The 22,272-nt window shown below is 34.7% G+C and overlaps 3 protein-coding genes across 10 annotated transcripts in view; 1 reads left to right on the plus strand and 2 right to left on the minus strand.

The window, feature by feature from the left end:
- LOC149732051 (uncharacterized) overlaps positions 1-11,386 on the minus strand; it is a 125,472-nt gene extending 114,086 nt beyond the window's left edge. For 4 of the 6 annotated variants that reach the window (XM_089882143.1, XM_089882144.1, XM_089882142.1 and 1 more), the window contains exons 1-28: positions 10,918-11,379; positions 10,692-10,841; positions 8,893-9,092; positions 8,657-8,837; positions 7,939-7,968; positions 7,532-7,702; positions 7,362-7,478; positions 7,184-7,290; positions 6,909-7,022; positions 6,674-6,842; positions 6,042-6,220; positions 5,795-5,924; positions 5,689-5,733; positions 5,170-5,264; positions 4,968-5,100; positions 4,801-4,911; positions 4,479-4,669; positions 4,236-4,397; positions 3,250-3,379; positions 3,062-3,195; positions 2,841-2,997; positions 2,606-2,754; positions 2,399-2,534; positions 2,155-2,321; positions 1,584-1,731; positions 1,417-1,517; positions 1,181-1,340; positions 388-592 (exon numbers count right to left, since the gene is read on the minus strand). In XM_089882143.1, the coding sequence (XP_089738269.1) occupies positions 388-592; positions 1,181-1,340; positions 1,417-1,517; positions 1,584-1,731; positions 2,155-2,321; positions 2,399-2,534; positions 2,606-2,754; positions 2,841-2,997; positions 3,062-3,195; positions 3,250-3,379; positions 4,236-4,397; positions 4,479-4,669; positions 4,801-4,911; positions 4,968-5,100; positions 5,170-5,264; positions 5,689-5,733; positions 5,795-5,924; positions 6,042-6,220; positions 6,674-6,842; positions 6,909-7,022; positions 7,184-7,290; positions 7,362-7,478; positions 7,532-7,702; positions 7,939-7,968; positions 8,657-8,837; positions 8,893-9,092; positions 10,692-10,841; positions 10,918-11,236 (4,091 nt within the window). In that variant the 5' untranslated portion in view covers positions 11,237-11,379. Of the gene's footprint in view, positions 1-387; positions 593-1,180; positions 1,341-1,416; positions 1,518-1,583; positions 1,732-2,154; positions 2,322-2,398; positions 2,535-2,605; positions 2,755-2,840; positions 2,998-3,061; positions 3,196-3,249; positions 3,380-4,235; positions 4,398-4,478; positions 4,670-4,800; positions 4,912-4,967; positions 5,101-5,169; positions 5,265-5,688; positions 5,734-5,794; positions 5,925-6,041; positions 6,221-6,673; positions 6,843-6,908; positions 7,023-7,183; positions 7,291-7,361; positions 7,479-7,531; positions 7,703-7,938; positions 7,969-8,656; positions 8,838-8,892; positions 9,093-10,691; positions 10,842-10,917 lie in introns of all 6 variants that reach the window. The other 2 variants (XM_089882146.1, XM_089882145.1) reach the window with 2 other exon arrangements.
- A 2,664-nt stretch (positions 11,387-14,050) lies between these two features.
- LOC149732055 (cilia- and flagella-associated protein 99-like) lies at positions 14,051-20,344 on the plus strand. Of its 3 annotated transcripts, XM_089882164.1 has the most exons (15): positions 14,051-14,223; positions 14,572-14,723; positions 15,069-15,174; positions 15,791-15,923; positions 16,180-16,290; positions 16,669-16,866; positions 17,190-17,319; positions 17,513-17,596; positions 17,644-17,729; positions 18,158-18,341; positions 18,543-18,705; positions 18,858-18,984; positions 19,446-19,676; positions 19,732-19,908; positions 20,100-20,344. In XM_089882164.1, the coding sequence occupies exons 2-15, from the start codon at positions 14,613-14,615 to the stop codon at positions 20,239-20,241; spliced, it is 1,983 nt and encodes a 660-aa protein (XP_089738290.1). In that variant the 5' UTR covers positions 14,051-14,223; positions 14,572-14,612; the 3' UTR covers positions 20,242-20,344. The 3 variants fall into 3 exon arrangements, with proteins under 3 accessions (XP_089738290.1, XP_089738289.1, XP_089738291.1); XM_089882163.1 differs by lacking the exon at positions 14,051-14,223 and having other exon boundaries at positions 14,492-14,723; XM_089882165.1 differs by lacking the exons at positions 14,051-14,223; positions 14,572-14,723 and adding an exon at positions 14,725-14,743.
- On the minus strand, positions 17,190-22,198 carry LOC149732056 (uncharacterized). The gene is made up of 4 exons (XM_089882177.1): positions 21,631-22,198; positions 20,994-21,513; positions 20,798-20,931; positions 17,190-20,741 (listed from the first exon to the last, which is right to left on the minus strand). The coding sequence occupies exons 1-4, from the start codon at positions 21,848-21,850 to the stop codon at positions 20,479-20,481; spliced, it is 1,137 nt and encodes a 378-aa protein (XP_089738303.1). The 5' UTR covers positions 21,851-22,198; the 3' UTR covers positions 17,190-20,478.
- Positions 22,199-22,272: the final 74 nt, after the last annotated feature.

Raw genomic sequence — 22,272 nt, forward strand, 5'->3', positions numbered from 1 at the left:
ATAATTTTAATTAAAAACTTTAAACAAACGGTTTATTAGAAATATATATAAACTAGAAAATAGTTGTTTTACCTTATAACTTTTAATTAAATCAAAAAACGAATAAAAACTACATAAAACACCATCGATTCCATTGACTACAATAGTAAACGGGAACGACCCGCGAAAGAGAGAGAGTGTATCACCTCTCTCCTTTACCGACATTGGAGAGGCGCGTTCTATTATTTTTTATTTCTGTGGTTTAAATATGCATGAGAGCCTACAATTTTAAACGGGGGCCACGTGTATTACAACTTCATTAAAAAAATAAAACCAACAAGAACCAGAACACTTGGTCAATGAACTTTTCGAAGATGTAATATTAAACATTATTAAAACGGTACTTGCCTTTTTAGTTCACTTGCATTAAACATAACAGTATAAACACTCTGGTCAGCGGTTGTGTTTAACGTTTCACGTGCGATTTCTGTTGATGTTGTTTCGTCATACAAAATCAGAATATATGACGATGAGCCACCATTCGCACGATTAAATGAAACATTTAAATGTTTCAAACCACCGCGTACATCTACTGCTTCTACTCGTGCCGGTGCTAAAATGAATGAATGAAATTTATTTCGTCTCTTCGGTTACGATAACGAAGAATAGGAGACAGCCTTATTCATCTGCTTTTTAAAACGTAAAACATATGCTATGAATGCATATATACGATCTAAATTAAATAACAACCCGCACCCAAATGATTACGACATTTGTGGTAATAACTAATAGGCGCTAAACTAAAAAAACATCTTTATTATGCTGTTATGTGAAACTTGTAAGATATTTAAAAAAAATATTCAAAATTAAAAAGGGCCGTGAAAGATCAAAATATACATGTAACTTGGTTTAAACAAACGTATACGGAAAAAAGGAAAGTCTTATAACACGGATGTTTTGTTTTCTATACACCGCGTGAACGCTTACAAGGTAGGCTATATACCATATATCTGTAACTGCCCGGATGATTATTTTTTCTGTATTGCTTCCAACTAGGGCAACCCATTATTGACAGCTGGGTTGAAGCAGTTGCCGCAGTATCTTAACAACTGACACATACGCACACAATCGTACCCTGAATCGTTATATAGGCAGGCGCAACCACTGTACCGTGGCGCTGGAAATAAAAGCATAGACTTACTTGTCCAAAATTCAACAGGTTCTGAATAGTTGCCAATCAAACCACGAATGGATTGGACTCGTAAGTAATATCTCGTGCCAGGCTTTAGTTGATTAAGCTCGATTTGTGGAAAGCGGTAATTGAAGAGGTGCACGTTTTCTGGATTATCTTCCGAGTAATACTAAAACATGGAATGTGTTAACTATGGGAGGAGTGCTTTCTATAGGAGTGTTTGGTAATTTATGTATGCTTTGTACCTGTATTCCATACGAAGCAACGTCGGCCACTGGGGTCCATCTTACATGAGCCACAGTTTCTCTGTGTGTTAACACAGTAATTCCAATTGGGGGATAAATTACTGTAAATAAATTGGTTGAAAGCGCATGTTTGTTGGAGAAAGATATTTATTATCTGAAACAATCACCTGAGCATACAAACTTTTGTTCAATAGCTTGTATAATCTGCTGACTTATATTTCCTACATGATTCGACATTTCATTTGCCGATGGAACATGGTAATTGAGTCCCATTCCCACGGTATATAAACCAGATAAATCGTTGAATGCAATATCCTAATAAACAAATCGAAACTGTATTAAAATACATTTCAAATAGGTTTGGAAATATCACCACATTCGGTTAATATCAACACATAATTAGTATGTTGAATAAGCAAAGTCTCTATACGTTTGCCATTTTAAACATATTATTCTCTATGCTTGTAAGATCGGCAGTTATATCGTTAATATTGTTTTAGCGTTACCGTCCTATTGTCCCCAGAGTCGGCGACCCACCGCGGATATGTCCCGCTAAGATTCCCCAAACCCAATAACTTTCTCACACTGCCCTAATTTACCTTCGCATTGATTGTTGCGAACCCACACACGAAAAAGTACGGAATAACAGTGCTTGTAGTAAACTAATCATCGTTACAGCTTATATAAATGTAAGTTAGTTTAGATTGTGCCAAAAGTGGCATATAAACGTAAACTTACCCCAAGTGCAATAGAGTGAATTGTAGCTCTCTTATCTTCAAGATCACGTGCAGAACGTATGAACTCATCAGACGAGGCACCCGCTGTAAACACGATCACGTGCAAGCCAGCGCTTAATCTTTGTCCTTTGCTCGGTGCCAGCATGTTCATTGTTACATACTGAAAAGCTGAGAATATACATAAAGATGTCAGAAATATTATTTCCGTACAATTTCAAAGCAATCAATAAAATAGAATTACTCACCTTTCCCTATTTTTCGGTCGCTAGTAGTAGTACTATGCGCCAATGAGTTTAGTTGAGATAGAAGATATTCTTTTTGTGAACCTTCTGACAAAGAAATAACTTCCCAAGCTATGCGGTCAAACCTCGCAACGGCAACCTATATTTGCATATGTTACAAAATAAGTATTGTAGATGGAATGAACAAATATTTATAAGGAATATACCAACCTGATGCGACATCTCACTGATGGTGCTGTTAAGAACGTAATTTTTTATTACGTTTACAAAATCGGTGAAAACGGTGTTCGATACGGCCGTTGTGCTATCCAGAAGAAAAACAACGTCGACGTAGTTGTCAGTAGAGTTGCAAAGTTTTGCTGGGAATTTAAATTGATAGAAATTAACTCAAAGAAACATATTGGCAACTAGCTTCATATAGTAAAATGCTTTGTTTAAATATTACCTGGACAAAGTGACTCAGACAGTAATGGAGGCAAATCTCTAGTCAGTTCATCAAAGGTTTGAATTGTAAAGACCTCTCCAAATGATCCAGCGATGGTGTTTAGTTGCTCGTAATCAACGTTTTTCGTAATGCCTACCACTTTAATTCCTTCAACTACCTGTAGACCCCAGCATGTTTTTATTGAATTTATGCTCTTCTAACCAACACTGTAATGAACTTACCCTCTGCATTGCAAGCGAAGCATCTGTAACATTATCTGCGCTCCTGCCATCAGTGATCACTATAAGATGAAGTTCGAGATCTAGTCGACGACCTCTTGCTGGCGTGAATGCGTTATCCACCACGTATTGTAATGCTGCGACAGAACATGTATTTAAACCGCTGACATTGATTTACCATAAAAGATTACCGTGGCCTGTCATAGTTCCAAGTCCAGTGTAAGAAATTCGAGATACTGCCGCTAATACATCAGCTTTGGAAGTATATGTATTAAAATCGAATATTATGTCAACCGTTCTGGAATAGCGTGCAAGACCAATCTATAAAGAAAGCAAAAAAACATGTTTTAACAATTTGGAATATAAACAGTAGGGTGGGGGAAGATGAGACACTTTGTCAGACAAGACTTTTTTGTCAGACGAGGCTTAATCTGTTTTACGGACCTCAATTTAATGATAATCTAAGACATAATGTTACAAAATTATTCGACAGTATTATCACGACTTTACAAAACGCTCGTCAAACCCGAAACTGTTTTTAAATATTGAAAAAATTAAAACAGTATTTTTTGAACAGGTGATAAAATTCGTAGTAAGATGCTAATTTTTAAATGCTCGCTAAAACCGATGGAATTTTGTAGTTTGCTAGTGTGAACGAATAAACTAGTTTCAAAAGTTCATAAACAAAACTTGAATATTTCGTACATTTTGATTTTGCCTTATATCGTTCAAACAATATCAATTTTCATACCATAGGTAACATGTTAAAAACTCTAGCAGCAGGGCAAAAAAAATAATGTTTGAACTTTGTTTTCAAAGCGTACAGTATTATTTCGTGGTATTTGCGTATATTCCTATAATAATAAATACACTAATTAATCAAAAATATCAATGATTTTCAACTGTCCCGCCTTATCCTGTGTGTTTTCGAATTTGTAAAATGTCACCTGTTGGGCGAATTACTAAATAACTCGTCGTGTGTTTTATTATATTTTCTTTAATTGTTTTTAATTAATAAAGAAATGATAGTACTAGTTTGTGGTTTCACCCAAAAACCGTAATGCATTTTAAATTTGAAAATATTGGACATTATGTGCTTAAGTGTCCCATCTTCCCCCACTGTACTATATATATATATATATATATATATATATATATATAGGTATCAATTACATACCTGTACTTCATTCGGACCAATTTCAAGTTCCATAATCATCGTATTTATTGCGTCTTTTATCAGCTCAAAATTGTTCAAACCGATACTTTTACTACTTTCCACCAATATAAATAAATCCATTTTTGCTCTCGTGCATTCAGTAGTATATCGAGAAGATTGAAACTTTAAACGAAAAGTTAATATAAAGTGGTTTTAAGCAAGCTATTTAAAAGCTTATTTAGTAAGTAAAACCCTCTAACTTACAGTAGGAGACATTGGTGTCGTGACAAAATCTAAGCCCAAAATAAGTTCACATTCAACTGTCTTTCCACTTGTTCCTTCGACTTCACGAAACCCACTAAAACAATGGCATGTATAACCGCCAGGTACATTTAAACATTCCGAGTAATTTGAGCAACGACTTTCTTTATCAACACCCTTACATTCGTCACAATCTGTAAATAAGGTTAAAGAATGAAACGCAAAATACGTCGTATATACAAAAATATAAATTAGCATGTATTACATATGAACTGATTCTTAAAATGTTTATTGCAAGCTGCTATTTATCTATCAAAATATCTACCATTGAAATATATAGTGTCTGTTCGAATAGTGCTTAAAGCTGCTTCCGTCATTGCACTTTCATTTACCGCAGTTTCCAAATAAGATTTCCAAACTTGAAGATCGTTGAAGCCTGAAATAACACCGCAAATAATATACTGACAGTTTTTCCGCAAGTATTCAACATACTTAAGGAGGTGTTTGCAAAGTCGACGTATACCAGCATTGATACCATTGTTGCATCATCTACTTCAGATATTGTTGTATTGCGCACTTCAACCGCGGCCGTGGAAATGAAAGTGTGAACGAAGATGGAGGTCATCTGTGCAGAAATTGCCAGGATAAATAAATAGGTAGCAGTTTTTTTAACATTTAAAAAAATCAATCAAACCGTTTTATGGATTTCTGATTGCAGCATAAATATTTTCAACTCATTGGAAGGCCAAGGCTGACTTAAAATGAAGCTTCCGTCAAAACAAAATCCTCCTAAAAATAAAGAATCAAAATATCGTGTGGTAAGATAAGATACTCTTAGCACCCAATTCCCATATTTCCTTATTACCCAATTAGCATCACTGTTTCAGAGTCGAGTGCCACGGTTGTATAATTTTGTTTATATTTGTTATTTACTACCAAATGGGACGAGAAAAAAGAATGAAAGCATGGACCATCTTACTCCGCCCAATACTTACTATAAAAAAAGGAAAAAATGCTGCATGGTTTATTAGTTCTCCTTGCTCAAACGGTTATACAAAATATAACAAAACTTTATTTCTGTCGTATACTACAGTAACGACTTTTAGATTAACATGGAATAAAATCATGAGGGCAAAGGACCGTCGATATTACGCGTCGCAGCTTAAATAAGTACAAAACTAACACAAAACCATTACTGCAATACAAAACTCACTTGGCGGAAGTTTTACAGAGGTTTCATGGAGCAATACATCTTTACCTTAAACAAATAATAATGTTGTGAGTACTGAAGACTGTGATCAGGTTTAAGCTTAAAATACCTAACGTTGTAACGAAGAAAGTGTCCGAAAATAATCCGGCGCCCGCCTTGTTTACTGCTGTCACTTGTAATCTAAACTGACTTGAGTGGTTCAAGCCGGTTATAGTGGCAACGTTCTTCGAACCAGGAACCTGACATTCATAAAACCGTTTTAATTTTAATATTTAAAAAAAAGAATATTCAAAAACAAGAGTCAGAATGGAAGTTTGTTATGAAATGAAATTGGTATGAAATATAGTGGCACTAACCCGAATGTAATATGTGTGATAGCAGGTCACATCGTTGGTTGAACAGTTAGAATTAGATTCATTGTACCGAATGACGTAACTTCTAATTAAACCCTTAGGTGAAACGGGTGGGTTCCAAAGTAGAGAGATGGAATTACTAGTTGTGTTGGTAACCATTACATTCAAAGGTTCCGAAGAAACTGTATTAAACCAAGTAAATTTACTGCTAGTTCAAAACTAAAACAGTTCGTCCGATAAATTAGTTTTTCGTATATACGTTTCTTTCCAGGTCGTTGGTATTGGGGGAAAAGTTCTTATCGATATTATCACGGCATTTTTATTTTGATCATGTGTCATTATACGCACAATTCTTCTTTTAATTAGAACTTTAATGTAGTTATATTACTATTTGTATGGTTTCACGCCTTCTTAGAATAGAAGTGTTATAACAAATGCCGATTTATGGTTACTTTCCGTCTTTTCGTTTATTTAAAATCTTCGTTAACGTGCCCGAACAAATAAAATAAAATCGCTTATTTCTTTATATTGTGCCAGCCACAGTTTTTATTGTTGGATATTTGTACACGTTGGTTATAATCGGATTTAACAAAACGGCGAAATGGATGAGTCATGTTGAACGTATGTATACTTACTCCCGTCCTGGGTGACTCGGGTGCATGATCTCATCGCGTTATACACCTGACCTTCCGAGTGAATAATTTTAACGGTAACCCGATATTCAGTCGCTGGACTTAAATCCGATATTCCATATGAGTAAATGTTGCGTGTGAGTGTGACGTAATCGAGCGATGGGAGAGAGGTCTGTTTAGATGAATGGGAGAAATAATAAATTAAAAAAACAGATAAAAAGTAAGATAACTTAGTTACCCCGTTAATAACATCGTCCAGCTTCCCTGTATACGTAACAAAACCATCATAATTATGGATTTGTTGCTGAACGTTCGGGTTGTGTTCTTCACCAAGGTACCAACTGACGACGAACTGTTTATATATAAGATATGAATGGACAAGAAAATCTACGTTTGCATGCATAGGAGAACTGACATAAACGAAATATTCTTCACCAGTGTATTTATAAAATGTAAGAATGCACATACAACTACAAACACACATTCATTCGCTGGATGGTTGAAATAAAATACCTGTTTTATAACCACAGTAGATCGCCATGCACTGCTTACATCCCACGTTAGGTTAATTGTTTGACTGTCGGAAGTCGCACATGAGAACTCAGTAAATTCAACCAGTGCTATAAAGATAAATCTCGTTGGTATATACGTACTTTCGCCAATAAATTGTATATTTATATGGTATGCTCACGTCGACATATCGTTCCAGGACCCACAAAGGACGGGTTACAAGTACAAAGGACAGATCCGATAAGGTTGGTACATGTTGCATTTGAATCACAAACACCATCCATACATTCATCAATATCTAAGTAAACATTAAAGTGTTAAGATTAAAGCTGCATTAGAAAAATAACGAACCTTGGCAGTGAGGAACGGCGAGATTGTATGTGTTGTTGTCAAGACAACGTATGGAGCTGTTTCCTATGAGTTGGTATCCACGGTTACAACGGAATGAAAGAGAATCACCGAAACTTGCATTTCCTCCTATTGTTTCTCCGTTGCTAATATTACCAGGGTGGGGACACTGGGCTGTAGCATCAAAGGTTAAACTAATTAGATTGTTCTGAGATCGTTTTAAGTGCTATGAACAAAAAAATACAAACAGCAATTAATAATGCAAAGCAATGGAATTGCCCACTTTCGCAATATAGCTCGAAGCACAGTTGCAAATTATCATATAAATATCACGGTTTGGTGTATTCCAATTCCTTCGTGTAAGTGTAAGTAGATTTTAAGTTTCGTTGAAAAATAGCACCACATAATACCTCGTTCGTGTTCTGGGTTGTGTGGGGCATCTTCACAGCAAACCAATAAGCGCAGTACGGTGAGCAACGATGCAGTTAGTACATAAAGCGCAAATATTAAGCACTTATATAACTAAGGTCAATAAATATTATGCAACAATGATATAAATAAGTAGCACTGCACAGCCAGTTAGTTTAATTAAAAAAAAGTAGGGTGGGGTAAGACGGGACCCTTAAGCACATATTGCCCATTGCTGCTGCTAAAAATCAAATTGTACGAAATATCTTAACCTGTATTTTATTTAAACTACGTTACTATATTGATGATTTAAATTCGTATGCTTTTTCTAGTCATTGAAAAAATGTTGTATTCGTTTAACACCGAATGGTATACTATACATAACTGCAGTGAACGTCTTTACCGCGCACTTTGTTGGACCATGAGAACATACTGTCCAATAGTACTGTATAACATTTGTTTCGTCTATCATTAAATGGTTATCTATACAAGAAGTTTTAAAAAATATCCCATTTTCCCCACCCTACTATATGGAATTTCTTTGGTGAGTTTAAATATCATAAAACAAGTATATAGGAAAATACAAAATTAATAATACCGGTCTTCAAACAGACTATCCTTTCATTTTTAAAATAAGGGTATTATTTATACATTTATAGTTATATGTAAGTGAGCAAACATCTCATCAGCATGGTTATTCATCAAATCTAAGCAACTCACGGAGACAAGTGATTCCATCACCAATTAGTCCTGATGGACATTCCCCACAAGAATATCCTGCTTCAGGTGCTACCTTATCAACACACGTAACTCCAGCATAACAGGGGTTACCTCTGCAACCGTTTCTATCTTCTGTACATAGCTGCCCATCATATGCGGGTGCACATTCGCAACCAACGAACTGGTTAACACAATTTTTTAAATGATTAGATTTAACAAATTTACTTAATACTTACAAATATACGACCGGTACTGATTCCAGCAAGTATATCGTAGTTGCACAGGCCACCGTTTTCGCAGCCACACAGTTGCCACTCTGGTTGAAGCAGAGTGCGACCCCCCCTAGAATCGGTTGCTATAAATGTGACTTTGAGCATCTCAGAAAGTATTCCGACAAAGTTTTCATTGGGTGGTGTAATGAATGTGAAAAGGCCATCTAAACGTTTAACAAAAGAATTAACTTTGGCCAAATAATTTTTTTTTAAACAGAAACAATGTATTACCATGCCTTTTATAAAGAGGTATAGAGGAAAACCCGCTTTAATCGGATGTTAATCCGAGCGGTTTATCTCGTTTTACTTTGCCATTTGTACATTTTACTAATAATCAGATAACGCACGTGAAGGTGTTGAATTTTTCTATTGTGTTATTGTAAATAGTTTACAAAATATTTTAAAAAATTAAAGATTTTTTGAAAACAATTTATTTGGTCAGCTCTTCCGCTTTTCGATGTAAAAGTTACAATTTATTATCATAATGCTTTCAGGTCGTACAAAAAATGTGCGTTATGTCCCTGCGAAACTTGATAAACGCTTGACACCAAAACTATGTTATAATGTAAGTACGCAACAATAAAATAAGAATGATAATACATCAACGCCATGGCACAGTGTTCAGCGCGCCTGCATCTAACGCTAACCCTGCTTTCAAGGCGCGTCGCTGCTACCGTTGTGGACGGGCAAGATATTTACGGGCAAAACATGGCATTCATTTATAGTAAAGTAGGGTCAGACGAGACCCGTAAGAACACGGTGTCCAATATTTCAAACTCAAAATATATGACGACTTCGGGGTGATAGCACGAATTAATACTATCATAGCTTTATTAAATGACAACTATAATAATGCAACATTTGTTTTGCTGCCATTTATTGGGTTTGCTGCCATTTAATGGCGCGGAAAAGGAGATCTAAAATATTGCGTCTTTGCTCAAGTCCCGTCTTCCCCACCCTACTATGCGTATAGTTGGCGGCAAACTGACTGTTTTTCTACAAAATGTGTCCAACCAAGTTCCGTATATAGGATACCGTTTTTTAAATTTTACTTTAATTTACGAGTCACTTCATAACATAGTGGTTTCGAAGGCATTTGTTTCATTATAGTGGCATTCAATCTTCACTGTTTGAAACCGGGTACCGCATTACACAAGTTGTGTTTCCACACAACCTCGCATCTCAATTTCAACGATAATATGCGTCAATTAATCACGTTGTGGGTTAAGTGACGTCTGCAAGGAACATACGATTAAAATGTTACGCAACATTCTACTCCAGCCTAATCTTTTTTCAAGGAAAACCAAATCAGTGATTTAAGTTGAGAGATTCATTGCTTCCCTATGAAATTGATTATATACCAATATACTGTTAACCAAGTTGTGACTTTCTGAAAGCACTGTTGTTTTTAATTTGTGTGTGCATGAAGTTATTGTAAATAAATATCGTGACGTACAATTACAAACTTCATCGCTAACGTCTATCTAATCCAAACCTTTCCGAAACCTAAAGTTTGTAATTATCCTGTCGTGACGTAGACAAACTAATTTCAATTGGAGACGCGTGACACGAAACTGAATAGACGGTTGCGGTAGCTTTTTTCAAGTAGCATTTATGTACAATTAAAACATCCGATACTTGATGGATATCTACATTATGTGAAATGACTACCTTGTTAGTTTAAAGACAGATATGAAATATAGTTTACTCAATGAGTTTGCCGTTAAATTGACAATTGACGATACCGAACTGATGCACATTACCGCTTGTAAGTGACGAGCTTGGTGAAGGTGATTCAAGTATAATGGTAACCCTATCCCTATCAAGATCTTTTGCAGTCACTTGTGCAGTGGACACTTCCCCAACTGTTACACCGATTGTCTTGGGAGATGTGAAATAAGGTGGACGGTTTTCTAAATATAAAAACGTTGCTTATATTAAAAAAAAGATTTTCAATTTGTCGACACATAAATGACTTGCGGAACGAACCCGATGAATTTGAAGAGCTTGTTTGGCGCTTTTTTATAGAATGAGATTTTCCTCGAGCCAGATGCTCCAACACCTCATTATAGTAGGATTTATCCGACATCATTCGTGCCATATCTCGACGTATTTGTATGGGGTCCGCAGCACCAAGTAACTGCCACGGTTGTTCGTTGTTCCAATGGACTTCAACTTTCACGGATGTTTCATCAGTCGCAGCAATACCGTTTGGGTATGTTGCGCAAACAAAAATAAATATCCAGAGAATTATACCATGAGGGGTGGGTAAACTGCTAAAAGCACGTTTTTTTCTTCCCCTATCCATTTTAAATCTCCGCGACAAACGTCGTTTATTCTGAACTTTGTTCAAATTCCTCTTGTGCTTTTTACGTGTATAAGTTAAATACCTATCAATATAAAACCTGTGCAAAACATAATAGTTTCATATTTAACCTAATAAACTCAAAGCTTGATATATATATTCGCCGTAAAATTGTACGAACTTCAAATATAACTATAAACATACTAAATTAGTTTAGGTTATTGGTATTACCACGACATGCTATCTTGAACATTCTGATTGGCTGGTTCTGAATAGAGAGTGAATGCTGACTTGCCTTAGGCGTTTAACGAGCATTATGTCATAGGTATAACCTAACTTAAATAAATAGAATTTTATGCGAACATTATCTTCTTCACATCGAACCTAAAATAGTTCTCATATATAAACGATACAGAAGTTGTTTCCGTCACCTATGTAAGAAGAATGCCAACTCTGGTTGTGTTCGGCCATTGAACTAATTTGGAGAAATAATTAGACGTCTTATACATATTCAGAATGACGTGGGACGTGTACTTCACACACGCTGTATTGGCAATAATAGGGTGTGGTTAACTTACGTTTCAATTTTAAAATCTTTTCTTAATAAGCTTAATACTTCAATTGCTATTTTTCAGACGAGATGACGCACGGTAGTTTTTATCAATTCACCTTATCATTCACGTCATATATGATTTATACGTATGTATTTCTTAGATCGCGTGTAATGCATGGTTTCGAGAAGACACAAAACAATGATTGTTAGCTTGATTGTTTGTGGGATATTAATAGTAAACATTTCACATGAGGCAGATTTGAATCAATAACATAAAATATTTGAAAATTTCAAACCGATCGCATTAGTTTTGAACAACATTTTATCCCATGGTTTACCATGTGCTACGCGAATCTTAGTTAGCCATGCGTCACGGGCAATGTCAGCTCGCAGCAAGTAAACTGAATCTACTCTGTAGCACTTCACGTGGATGCGTACGTTTGGAATTATTTTTATCTTAGGTTTCAACTATTTTATTAATATGACAACACAAGACTTTAAGCAGAAAAGCGGCACTTGACACTTTATGTTACAAGTACAAACATTCATTCATATACTTGGGTCGTTGGGTGGGTTAAGTTTGAATATAGGATTGGTTTTCATTCTCTTTTCTACCAGTGAACCAAGAATATTGTCTCGTGACTTTATTAGAGCGTTGTAAATTGTTCAAAACCATTTTAAATAGTAACAAGGTATATGAGGTAAGCCTATGTCGCACAAAAATCGTTTGCTCGAAAAAAAAAACATCACCTTTGGTATTTATGAGTGGGCCATTAACGAGACAATCCAGCGTCACCAAGTAACTATAACTTTCTTTATTCCGGCGTACTAATATTTACGGTATATTAGGTTGAAGACTCGGCGTAGGACGTGCCAACGTCACGTCAGGAAACGGCACTCGTGTCCGCCATTACGGAGCTCACAGAGCCTGAATCGCCTATACAAATGCATGGTCGGCGTGTGTTTATCTGGTTCTTGTAAGGTAAGCGATACAAAGCTAGAAAACACGTATAGCGGTTGTTTTAATATTTAAAATATAATTTCTAAAATAAATCTTGTTGTATAATATTAAATCTAAGAATTAATGTGGGGTAAATTAGTATTTTGACTGGTTTTCAGCGTACAGTGTGGTTTAACAGGGTACTTTACGTTGGCGATTAATACTAGCAGCAATCAGCTTAGTTTACATAATAGAATATGCTCATAAATACGAATCTACAGAACCACTACATACTACATTTATAATCCAACATGAGTGGACATGCAGCTCCATACTGCTTAAACTAGCTGACTATATAGCAGGTAAAGTGTTCGCGTTTTCCGATTTCAGAAAGACCCGGAACGTCGAAAGATTGCTTACTAATTCAAACAGAACTAGTAACTTAGTATTGTTTTCCTCAATGTCACTTCGATATTGGGCAAATTTACAAAGACACCGTAAGTTTCGTTGCCGGGTATAGGTGTAAGTTTGTGAGCCAAAAAGTAAAATCGCGGCAATTTATATGTAAAACTGTAGCTATAGATACACCAGTATATGTTAATATTATGCGTTTTTGTTTGTACTTTTATATTTTAAACAAGTTCCTTTATGTTTTTGGTTGGTATATATACTTGAAATTTTCTGTTTTTACTCTTTAATCGATTGAGTGTTCAATAGAATTTTATTCTTTATGTGAGGTTTATTATTGTGATAAGATATAACATTAGTAAAAAGCCATTTTTACGGGCAGAAGTGCTTGGTTCTTGAAAATAGGCAATACTTAGACGAAATACAGCACCCAGCAATGATAAAAGGTTATGCAGTGGGCTTCGTAATGGCGGCGACTATGACGTCATAGACACAGGGACTATGGATAACAAGACTTATTGTTTTACAATCCGTTTACTAACTTGATCTATACTAACTTTAGGACGTGCCTTTTTTAAAAAATCTCCTATTACCGGTTCCCAATTATTTACAGACAAAAACAAATGTTACTCAAATGTTACACCATGGTACTCTCTTCGGTTACAACACTATTATATGACAATACTCTGACGGTCTAATAAAGTGCGCGACAAAAACGATTACTGTTGTCAAGTATTAAATATCGCTGGTTTTCTCCGGGCTGTCTGGAGGTCAAGCGAGAGCGTGCAAGTTTGGATCCGAAGGATGGTGAACTATATGCCTCGGGAGGTTAAAGCCAGTGGAAACTCTAGTGAAAGGAAACTCTGGTCTGGTAGCGTATTAACTCACCTGCCGAATCAATCAATCCTGAAACCGGATGGCGCTAGAGCGTCGTGCCTATACCCGGCCGTCGCGGTGGTACAGGTGTAGACCGCGACGAGTAGGAGAGCCGCGGCGCGAGCCCGGGTGGAGTAGATCTTGGTGGTAGTAGAAAATATTCAAATAAGAACTTTAAAACGTTGGCGTGATCCCAGGAGTTCTTATTTCTTGGTAAGGGATTGCGACCCTGGAATCGGTTTGCAATAATATTGTAATAAGTAATAAGATTATTGTAATAAGATATATTTAACGTTAGTAGAAAGACATTTTACGCGCAAAAGTGCCTTTTCTAAAAAATCGCAATATTTAATCGAAAACAACATTAGACAAAGTTCTATGTTTTAAGATCCAAAATTGCAAGACTCATTGTTTTAAATTCTCTTTTCTAACTTGGTCTCCACTAACTTTGGACTGCACTACGTACCCATTACATGCGAATACGTGTGAATATATTCCCACCATAACAACCGCTGAATTTTAGCGTTGCTATGTGAAGCTTAATCTAAAACTTGTATACAGTTTCGAAATAACGTTGTCTGAGGTGATACGATTAAACCGCTATGTTACAATACAAGCAACTTCTACAATTGTGCATAAAAGGACTCAATTCTTTCCACAGCGAAAGTCAAAGTGTTGAGGAACATATTAAAGAATTTTTGAAATGTCAAAAAGTATAGTATATTAAAAGCCTGTATGTATATATTGTATTCACGTGCCTTTAAACAGTTTAAGTTACCTGTTTTTTTCTTTTGTCAAAACGTTAAAGAATCACACTCCTGTGTAAAAAGTGTGTTCTTTGGAATTACAGGCCGTGCAACCTGGAATTTAGCCTAGAGCTACACCAACTGTAAAACTTTACATCTCACATTTTGTATGTGACATGAGTGATAGATCTTGTCAGAAGCTGCCATTATTCTGTAAACTTCATGTTTAAATAAAACTTTCTATGGCATTGAATCTTTACTATCTCTCTTAATTTAGTTTAAGGTACATTGATACTTAAACATGTTTACCAGGGTTTGGATTCCGATGACCACTTGTTCATTGTTGAAGTTTTTTCTGGTTGTGTTCAATATCAGAAGTTGTTACAAGTTGTGGTTGATGGATTCTTTTGTACTGATGGTAAGGATATATGTAAATAATATTCCTTTGTTACATTTATCTGAAACTGCTACTGTAATATATTTTAAATATTTGATGCTATGTTACTATATATGGTAGTAGTAATATGGGTTTCCAATTTAAGCTATGTTCGATGCCTGTACAAGCACAGCTACTAAATGCCAGAAATTTTGTACCCGTATGAATTAGTCAATAAATTTGGACATATTCATGGCAAATAATTAGTCGATGTTGCAGTCTACCAAGTTAGGGACATGAACCTGTGCTGGTGTAGGAACAAATTTATTGATTGATTGCTGATCGTCAAGCATTGATTGACAGCGTAATGACAGGTGTTTAATTTTTAGGAAAGGGTTTGAATCATTAAAATAAATAGGAAAGGGTTTGAATCATTATGACAGTAACTATTCTTTTAATAATACATTGTTGTATCGCCGCGGTGGAATAGGTTTAATAGACATCACCGAATGTTTGGATTCCAATAAACATTGGCCCCAAGATAGTGTGGATCTCAACCTATCCCTAACCAACAGTATAGTTTATATTTCATCAAATGTATTTACCATTGTGCTATACCACTGTGTTGAACACATAGTCAATATTGAATTGTGTTTAGGTTTAACTTCTTTGAAATCAGACACAAGCTTATATCAAATATTATGCTACTTCCTAATGTTCCGTTTGGATGAAATCCGGCCTACAAACTTCAATAAATTTTTAGCAACTCAACCAACAAATAAAATGCACAGGTACAATATATATATATTTAATGTGAAAGAATTACTAAAGTCTAGAAAACATAAATGGTGGAAAAAATCTTTGGTACATTCAGGATGCTCATGAAATGTACAGTTTACTTAAATATTATGGTACTTTATGTGTCAAGCAAATAACAATGGCAAACATGTAAAATTTAGACTTTATTTACCTTTTTTTCAACTTTGAACTTTAACTTATAATGTCAGTGGGAAATGCAAAGAGTTAATATTACAATTTATTTCGTAGATTTCTCAACTTTTTCTTAAAAGATGAAAATTTATTTGCATGGATTTATGATGGATGGTGCAAGTTATATGAATCTTCATTTATTGATGAAATCATAAAAAGAATTGTGAGGTAAATAACAGTCTATGGGTTAATGTGAGGGCAGTTAATTTGTCAAATAAAGATGTCACACTATTCCTACCTAAATGTTGTTTTAGAATTTATTTTGTTTCTGAATGCTTATTTTTTTCACCTTGGCGAAGACCACGTGAATAAAAAATGGAACGAGATGTTAAAGTAATATATATTTATTTGTAATGAAAAAGAACGCTTATGTTAAAACAGGCTGCTACCTACTGTGTGAGAATAAAAGTGCCATTTATTCATTAACATTAAGGCAGGCAGCAACATTTCACATGCAACAATAGGTTGCAAACTAATCAAAATCAAACTTGTGTGTAACAAAAAAATACACTCATTTTGCAGCAATCGGTAATTTTTATGTTTTAGATGGAAGCCAGAACTGGATAATATACTAATAAAGTTAGATGCAGTGGTTAACAACACAATAATCACAAAGAAACCTGCAAAAACTCCAACTAAACCAGTTTCCTTCAAACTGTCTCAACCAAAACCACGTTCAATTCCACTTCCGGAACAGATTCCGAAATTACCTAAGCAGAAGCCTGTATCAACAAAAGTTTTTAAGTATGATATTTATGCATGTAATATTTTTTATACACCACTGTCACAGATTAATAGCATCGTTTACACATGCCTGACTGGTAATCCTCTTGCCGGAATTTTATCAAAGGCATTGGGCATGCACTATCTATTTCCTCCATAGCTTCATGCTTTTGTGTGTTATCAATACATTTTTGTTCATAACAGATTTGGAGTTGCTCTTACAGTTATAGCAGAATTTACATCTTGTTTATTCCCCTAATAAGAATTTTAAAGTTTTAAAATAATAATGGGATGTTGGATATATTTGTTATGCTTTTTATCCTAATTTCATTAAACATTCACAGAGAACCAAAAGAGATAAAAGAAATTGAAATGTTGAAGCAGCAAAACAAAGTAGACGGAGAAATGAAATTGTTGGAAGCAAATGAGTATCAGTTTCAATGTGCAAATACTCATAAGTCGTATAAGACATGTGTAAGTAGATTGTGAGTTTAAAGGGAACTTATCATTTCTATATTTCTAATCCTGTGCTGTGTTGTTGACTATTACAGATTTATTTTCAATTTTTTAAAAGTATTCATTTTCATGAGATTCACTATTTCTAGTTAATTATTTTTCCGTTAGAATGGTCTTTGATCTGTTAATTTGTGATTATCTTATTTTTTAGGAAATAATAAAGAATATTCGGGATGAAGAGGAAAAAAAGCTTGATTTCAATAAAAGGAATGCACAACCTGCACCCAAACATAAGGTGTTTAAAAAAAATGTGTATAAAATTGACAACTTTCATATATTTAGGTGAACAAACCGATAAAGATGAATGCTGCTGCTATCCTAAGAGAGGGGTCCTTGTTCCAAAAAAAAGAAAAAGCTGAACTACAAAAGTATAAGTCATGATAAAATAATGAATAAGCAGAGCTACATACTGTACAGACTCAGCATTTTTTCTCCTATTGTTTTTTTTTATATTAAAATGTTTAAAATGTGTCTCACTAGTACCTGTTGTATCATTTTCTTAAGAAAAAAGTAAGTCGTTTTTTTTCTTTACATAATTTTTTTGAAGCTATTTTTTAAAACTTTGGTGGTACCTTTAGATACACATTTTAGGCATTAATGTTGTTTAGTACTGATCATTTAACTAGAAGTTAACATTCAGAATAACATATATATACATATAGAAAATCTAGTTAGAAAAAATAGGTACATTAATAAAATTTATCTTAAAATCAAACCTAATTTAAATGCATGACATGGTTTAATAATCCAAGACATTTTTAAGATTATTTTTTTTGCATCTTGTTGTAAATTAAAGGTTGGAAAACTTGCTGTGTGGCGCCAAGGACGAATCCGATTTCGTTAACTGGCAAAAGTCTGTTCAACAAGAAGATAAAGACAAAGAAATAAGAGAAACAGAATATCGCAGAGTGTTGGGAAAACTAAGTCATGAAGAAGCAATTCTTGCAAGACAAAATCAAATTAAAGAAAATCAAGTTAAAGTATGTCTGTTCGAAAATCAATTTCATAAAATCTTTACAGTTGTTAAATCATTTGGCATATAACCAAATTATACCATGTTCAAAGTTTTACGGTGCGACTGTTATGAACACATGTCATGCAAGAACTACTACTAAATATATGCAAATTACTTCCTTTAATTTCGGTTTGCTGAAGAATTACTTTGTTAAATAAACCTTCAGGTGTCTCAGCTAAAGTCCGAATCTGCCAAAATGATGAAAAATTATTTAGTTCTTCGATTAGAAGAAGAGAGACATATGAGGGCTCTGGTTGAACAAATTATTGAAGGACATCACAATGCCCAGGATGCCAAATGCAAACTCAAGGAGTACAAAAGAAAGATAGGTGAACATTACATTGTTTTGGGCGATATCCATACCTTATTTAAGTCAATCTTCATTCAGTCAGTACAATAAATTTTGTTTGCTCAAATCTGGCTTCACAATATGCGTTTCCCTTTTAAAACTTGTTCTACTTTTTACTGAGTTTTCTTTCAGTTCAGGAAGTCAACGCAGAAAGTCGAGAAATGATGAAAACTGCATTGGAGGAAGCTGAGGCCGAAATGAGGAGAAAAACTGAGCTTATTCAACACATTAGAGCTGCAGAATCTGTCCCAATAACAAGGTGAGTTTACATTTCAAGCTATAATCATGGGCGTATGTGTCCCTGGGCAATACACTTTACTGCAATTGCTCCAACCCAGTGGCCACTAATGGGTTGTCCAAATTATCAACGATACATAAGAAAAAATCCACAAAAAAATAATCACTCACCAAGTAACAAACTTGGTAACTTGTAAACTGGCACGAGGTGTATGAAACAGAACACCCGTGTTATAACGACTGTCATTTTTCAGCCACGCGATGATAAAGTAAGTTACATTCATTCATTTATAATTGCTCCAAGTGAGTTTTTAGTCACCAACAAAGGTACTTTCCTGATGACTCGTATGCAGTCACAAAATGTATGAAACCACCACCACATGGTGAACAATGGGCTTAAACATCGTTTCAAATATTTTTTGCATGTGAGAAGTGACCATTATCATTATCATGTCTACTGATGTTGGCTGTGGTTTATTTTAGACAAAAGTTGGTGGATCTTACTGCAACTGCCGGTCATGCTCTCTTGTCAGAAATGTCCATCGCTGAACTGCAAGAACGACTAAGTTTACTGAGAGAAGCTCAGAATGCTGAAGAAGAGAATCGGAGAGATATGATTATTCAATCAAAACAAGCTAAGAATGAGAATATAATGGAAACTATTGCTCGAATTTCTGTTCACAGAAATGAACTGAGCAAAGCAGCATCTATTAGGTAATAATTGGCGATTTTGTTGTAAAAAGTAATTTACCTAATGTGTAATCACTAGAGCTGAAGAAAAACAACTTGCCAAGAAAGAACGCGCTGAAAAATTAAAGCAGGACAAAACTCTGCAATATTTAGAAACATCTTTGCAAGAAAAAAAAGAAGAAAGAATAAGGAGAGCAAATGAAGCTAAGATTAAACCTAACAATGCGTCTGCTGTAAGGACTCGAAGTTTAATAAGGTATGACTTGTGGTTTGGTATTACGCCGGTTAATTAAAATCCTCAATTTGAAGTCAACAAAATTAGACGAAAGTCAAGGATTAGGAATCGTATACCTTAATATGTGGCTTTTGATGTGTTGACTCTTCGAAGCAAAGAATGGTAACCATTCACTCACACTGATTTGTTTTAATCAAATTTAACCTACCCAGGGAAAAAAAGCAATTAGAAAAAACGAGATGGCGTCAGCTTGAAATGGGTCAACAAAGGATGGCTGAAAAAAGAACTTTCCGTGCACCAGCTAACCAGAAGAACAATGCTGTTGTGTTGAAAACTACTATTGCAACGAACTAATGTTGTATTTCTGTTGTACTTTTGCACACTGTTTAAAAGTGTTACATGACGACGTAATTTCATTCTGGTATACTAGACAGTTTTAATAAATTCAACTTTTAAACATGGGAATGTATACACTGAATATAGTTGGTTTATTATACTATTTATTGTTGTTATTTTTACTTACAATAGCATATTTTACAACTTTTAGAATTTAGGTTAACCATCTTTTAAACGATAGTCTGATGGTAAGGACTATAATCCTTCCATACTTACAGGCTTGTAGCCAAGGAATTGCCAGACTTTTTGTGTAACACTTTCATTAACAAATTCTTGTCTTTGTTTTTGCATCGCCATTGTATAGTTGCATTCTTGGTGTGTTAGTTGTTTTTTTGTTCCAGTAAGTTCAGTTGGTTTATTTGGTTGATTATTGCGAATGCTGAATCTTCTTAAACCATTGCTTGTCTTCTGTTCTCCATAAGCCATTTTAACTTTGTTAAAACCCTGGGTATTTAAAACTAACAAAAATACAGTATCAGTGGTGTACAGTACAAATAAAAATAGTTAAAACTACCTTTTTCAGTTGAATGAAAGTGTCTAGTTGTATGACCCCTGATGTTGGCACTGCGAATTGTGCGGCAGGAATTGTTTTTTTGTTTTGTTTCTCCACGAAAGATTCCTACACTGGTAGAAGGCCGCAATCCTAAACTGAGAAGTAACAAATAGGAGTTCATGTAAACCATTTATTTTAAACATAAATTAAGATTTACCTGAGGTTTTGTTCATTTATTTGTCTATGTGTAGCTCTTTTCTGATCATGCATTAGTTGAGAAAAACTGCCACTACAATTTTTTTTTGTTTTATGATTAAATGTCAAATTAACAGTGTTATCGGTATGCATCCACCGTCTAAACTTATGAACACCAACTGCAGGCTTTTCTGTAGCAACAATAGTTGGAGACAGGTAATAGTGTGGTAGTAAAGTAACATGCTTCTGGTTAGCAACATCATGACCTTGGATGAAGTTAATATTCTTCCTTGGCATCGGGTCATCATTTTGTGGCTGCTCATTTGCAAATTTGTTAACATTTTGTGTATTTGACATGTTAAAGCTTGAATCGCAAGAGTCACTGGCTGCAATACTTTCTTTGTCATCTTGTTCATATGTTAAACAACCTTCACCAAAAGTTAGCTTATTGCCTGGCGGAATAATATTTCTAGAAGTACAATCATTGACATTCTGCTTCATATTCCTCTTCTGTGTTTTCTTATTTGATTTTAGAAGCTCACCTAAAAAAACAACTTCTATTAAACATCACATGTACATCACTTTTTGTATATCTGTTTAAACAATATGTTCGCACTACTTTATTTAAATGTTCTGTCAATTAAAAAAACATAACATACCAATATTTTGTAACTTCTCCCTCAGTGCTTGCCCCTCCAACATAATTTGAAAGTAATCTTCTTTTCTCTTTGTGATTTCTAACTTGAGACAACATTGATTTCTCAACAAAGCTTTTATAGCTTGCTGCTTTTGCTTCTCAATACAAGAAAGTTGTCGAAGCAACATCTTGTCTATTCCTTTATTAATTAAATTTATGCGGTCAAGTCTCTTTCCATCCATTGCAATACAATTTGTAGATAATGAGCCCCAAATAGAATACAAACCATATATGCCTAATAACGAAATATTGTGATCATCGTTTTCTTAAGGAAGCTGACGGAAATTGAACTAAAGACTTCTTTTGTTGAATGACAATGACCTATAATAACTTTTTATTCAACCACACACAATAACTTTTATCTCTGTGAAAATATAATGTTGTTGCAAGCCTACTTCAAAAATAGAATATGTTCAGAATGTCAGGCCGAGAGCTAAATAAACATAGATCATATAAATTAGATAATAATTCGGCTAACCATCACTCACATTAGTAGATACAATGGTATCTTGATACATTTGTTGCTAATCTCATAAACAAGAAAGTTTACTTCATCAATTTTGATGTGATAGGGTAAATATTTTGCCCTGTTTAAATTTATATG

The sequence above is a fragment of the Ciona robusta genome, chromosome 8 (genome assembly GCF_009617815.1).
Source record: "Ciona robusta chromosome 8, ASM961781v2".
NCBI classification, from domain to species: domain Eukaryota; kingdom Metazoa; phylum Chordata; class Ascidiacea; order Phlebobranchia; family Cionidae; genus Ciona; species Ciona robusta.